Raw genomic sequence first — 4,188 nt, 5'->3', positions numbered from 1 at the left:
TATTGCCCAGCCACATAGTATATTACCCATTTACGTAGTATATTGCCCAGCCACATAGTATATTGCCCAGCCACGTAGTATATTACCCATTTACGTAGTATATTGCCCAGCCACGTAGTATATTGCTCAGCCACGTAGTATATTGCCCAGCTACGTAGTATATTACCCATTTACATAGTATATTGCCCAGCCACGTAGTATATTACCCATTTACGTAGTATATTGCCCAGCCACATAGTATATTGCCCAGCCACGTAGTATATTACCCATTTACGTAGTATGTTACCCATTTACGTAGTATATTGCTCAGCCACGTAGTATATTGCCCAGCTACGTAGTATATTACCCATTTACGTAGTATATTGCCCAGCCACGTAGTATATTACCCATTTATGTAGTTTATTGCCCAGCCACATAGTATATTGCCCAGCCACGTAGTATATTGCCCATTTACGTAGTATATTGCCCAGCCACGTAGTATATTACTCAGCCATGTAGTATATTGCCCAGCCACATAGTATATTACCCATTTACGTAGTATATTGCCCAGCCACGTAGAATATTACCCATTTACGTAGTATATTGCTCAGCCATGTAGTATATTGCTCAGCCACGTAGTATATTGCCCAGCCACGTAGTATATTGGCCAGCTACATAGTATACAGCACAGCGACGTAGGATATTGCGCAGTCGCGTAGTATATTGCACAGAGCCATGTAGTATATTGTCCAGCCTTGTAGTATATTGCACAGCTTTGTAGTATATTGCACAGCTTTGTAGTATATTGCCCAGCCACGTAGTATATTGCCCAGCCTTGTAGTATACAGCACAGAGCCACGTAGGATATTGGCCAGTGACGTACTATATTAGCGAGCTACGTATGTCACAGGTTAAAAAAATAAAAAATAAACATACTCACCTAATGATCCGAGGGCCCCTTGTAGTGTAACATACTCACCATTCTTGTCGCTGCTCCTCTGCGTCCCGTTTGTCGTCTTCCTTCGTTCCTGGGCAGATGGTAGTGCTCGGCTTCCCGGGGCTTCAGGAAAATGGCCGCGGGATGCCACGCGTGCGCAGATGGAGATCGCGGTGGCCATTTTCCTGAAGCCGAGTCCCAGGGCCGGTGTGAGCAGGACCTATGATGACGTCGCGGTCACATGACCGTGACATCACGGCAGGTCCTTGCCGCACACCAGCCCTGGGACGGGACCTCACCGCAAGCTGCCGCTTGCAATGGAGCGGTCCGGGGAGCGTGGCGAGGAGCGAGAAAGGCGGCGGAGGGTGAGTATAGCAGGTTTTTTGTTTTTTTAATTATTTTTAACATGCATATTTTTACTATTGATGCTGCATAGGCAGCATCAATAGTAAATAGTTGGGGGACACACAGGGTTAATAGCAGCGGTAACGGAGTCCGTTACACCGCGGGCCATTACCGCTGCCATTAACCCAGTGTGAGCGGGATTACGGAGCGGGCGGCGGGCAGTGAGTGCAGGGGAGTAGGGGAGGGACTAATTGGACTGTGGCCGTCGCTGATTGGTCACGGCAGCCATGACAGGCAGCTGCCGAGACCAATCAGCGAACGAATAACAGTGATAGAAGGACAGAAAGACAGACGGAAGTACCCCTTAGACAATTATGTATATAGACAAGTGTTAGTGCACAGTAGGAGACCATGAGCATGTCAAAGTCTGGTGGATGTTGCAACATAGTGCATGTCTCAGGTGTCAGAGCTTATGGGTTTCAAGCATGTCCATTTCTTTAGAGTCTAGTTAGCCAAGATGATAAATCCTCAGTCTTTTAATCTGAATGTCCAGGGTACACATCCCTGTCCAGGTGTGACATTTTAATTGGCCTGCATCAAAGGAACAAGGCTGAAGGCCCCGTCACACATAGCGAGATCGCTAGCGAGATCGCTGCTGAGTCACAATTTTTGTGACGCAACAGCGATCTCGCTAGCGATCTCGCTATATGTGACACGTAGCAGCGATCAGGCCCCTGCTGTAAGATCGCTGGTCATGTCGGAATGGCCTGGGCCATTTTTCGATCGTTGAGGTCCCGCTGGGGAACACACATCGCTTTGTTTGACACCTACCAACGACCCCATTGACGACTCAGACACCGACATGTAGGCGTGCATTTGCGTTGCCTTTTCCGCGCCCATTCTGTTCCGATTGGTGGTCGCTACTGCGTTCTGATTGGTTTGCGGCCATGCTTTAAGGCGACACATAATAGCCCTTCCGTCCTTTGTTCCTGAGCGTGTGGTGGATTGCAGAACGTTGTAGAGTTCTCCGGCCTGCGACTCCTCTTCCATTTCGATAATCTGTTCTGCAAGGATTCTTCTGACAACTTATACATTGTGTATGGTATGTATTTGGGGTCGCAAGTGCGTTTTCATTTTCCCCTAAATTTTTATACAGGGCAACTAAAGATAATTTCCTGCTATCATTGCTGTGGAGGGATGGAGTGAGGGCTTGTCTGCTATCTGTGTAGATATACTTTTACACGGGCTGATATTTTAGGGGGTCTTTTCTGTAATGCATGGTAACGTAATTGAATTTTTTTTTTATTTATTAAATTTATCTTATTTTTCTTTTATGTGTTTCAGTGTGCAGCATCATGAACAATGCGCAGTGTGCTGTTGTGTTTGCTGCATTGCTGGTTGAGGAAGCTCGGCGTCAAGATGAGGCCCGGATGCAAGAGAGGCGTTCTAAACGAAAGCGTCGCATGTGGACCAGAGAGTGGCTGCAGAAGAGGTCTGATTTGTCCCACATGCAACTTGTAAGAGAGCTTCAGGATAACAATCCTCATGATTTCCGCAACTATCTGCGGATGTCTGAGGAATCCTTCAAACATTTACTGGAAAGAATTACTCCACTGATTCAACGGAAGGATACAGTGATGCGTGCTGCCATCCCGGCCGATGAAAGATTGGCAGTCACGCTGCGATTCCTGGCCACCGGGCGCTCGCTGCAAGACTTGCATTTTTCTTCAGCCATATCAAGGACCCTGCTCAGCGTTCTAATTCCAGAGACATGTGATGCGATTTTCCACAGTCTACGTAGCTACATGCAGTTTCCCAACACGGAGGAGGAATGGAAAAAGATTGCCTCCGATTTTGAGCAGCTTTGGCAGTTCCCAAACTGTGGTGGGGCTTTGGACGGAAAACATGTCCGGATCACTCAACCACCGAACAGCGGATCCTACTTCTTTAATTATAAGGGCTATTTCAGCATCATCCTGATGGCCCTTGTTAACGCGAATTATGAATTTATAAATGTAGATGTTGGCATGAATGGAAGGGTTTCCGATGGTGGCGTTTTAGAGCACACACTCTTTGGAGAGCGTTTGAACAACTATGACCTTCACTTGCCTCCCAACTCCGAGACTAGAGGCAACCTTAATTTTGTTTTTGTCGGAGATGAGGCCTTCCCGCTTCATCCCAATCTTATCAAACCGTTCCCCCAAAAAAATCTAACAGAGGAAAGAAGAATTTTCAATTACCGTTTGTCAAGGGCACGTCGGGTTGTAGAAAATGCCTTCGGTATCATGGCCAATCGCTTCAGAGTTTTCCACACGCCTATTAACATGAAGCTTGAATCGATAGACTCTGTTGTTTTGGCTTGTTGTGTGCTTCACAACTTCCTTCGCCGTCGCGATGCTTTGGCGTATAGTCCTCCTGGATTCATGGACTCTGTGGGCCTATTAAATGGGGAAGTGCAGCTCGGTGAATGGCGCGCAAATGATCCCGCAATTGCAGGCCTTCAACCATTGTTACCTGGCCGAAACACCCACGATGCGAAGACCTGCCGAGACAACTACTGCCAATATTTTAACGGTCCTGGTGCTGTTACTTGGCAGCATCAGAACTTATAGTGGGCTACTACTGACATTTATACACTGTTGCACTGATCTGTCTAATAAACTGTTTGTTTTACTTTGAAAAAGCTTTGTTTCTCATTCTTTCTGCAGTAAGGGCCCGTATATACATACATGTATTCCTATGTCTACTGATACATCCATATACATCAACATTGAAATCTACACAGATACTTACATATACAAATACATACTCACATACATACAAATCTAAACACCTACCTAAACATTAACCCCTTCGTGTCCCAGCCTATTTTTACCTTAAAGACCTTGCCGTTTTTTGCAATTCTGACCAGTGTCCCATTATGAGGT

The 4,188-nt window shown here is 46.3% G+C and overlaps 1 protein-coding gene across 1 annotated transcript; it reads left to right on the top strand.

Moving 5' to 3' along the window:
* Positions 1–2,622: 2,622 nt before the first annotated feature.
* On the top strand, positions 2,623–3,948 carry LOC138671968 (uncharacterized). The gene has a single exon (XM_069760073.1). It carries the CDS (start codon positions 2,692–2,694, stop codon positions 3,871–3,873), a length of 1,182 nt encoding a protein of 393 aa, XP_069616174.1. The 5' UTR covers positions 2,623–2,691; the 3' UTR covers positions 3,874–3,948.
* Positions 3,949–4,188: the final 240 nt, after the last annotated feature.

Source organism: Ranitomeya imitator, chromosome 3 (genome assembly GCF_032444005.1).
Source record: "Ranitomeya imitator isolate aRanImi1 chromosome 3, aRanImi1.pri, whole genome shotgun sequence".
In the NCBI taxonomy this organism is placed as follows: domain Eukaryota; kingdom Metazoa; phylum Chordata; class Amphibia; order Anura; family Dendrobatidae; genus Ranitomeya; species Ranitomeya imitator.
Note: the sequence above shows the minus strand (reverse complement) of the source record. Positions and strands in the feature narration are given on the sequence as shown.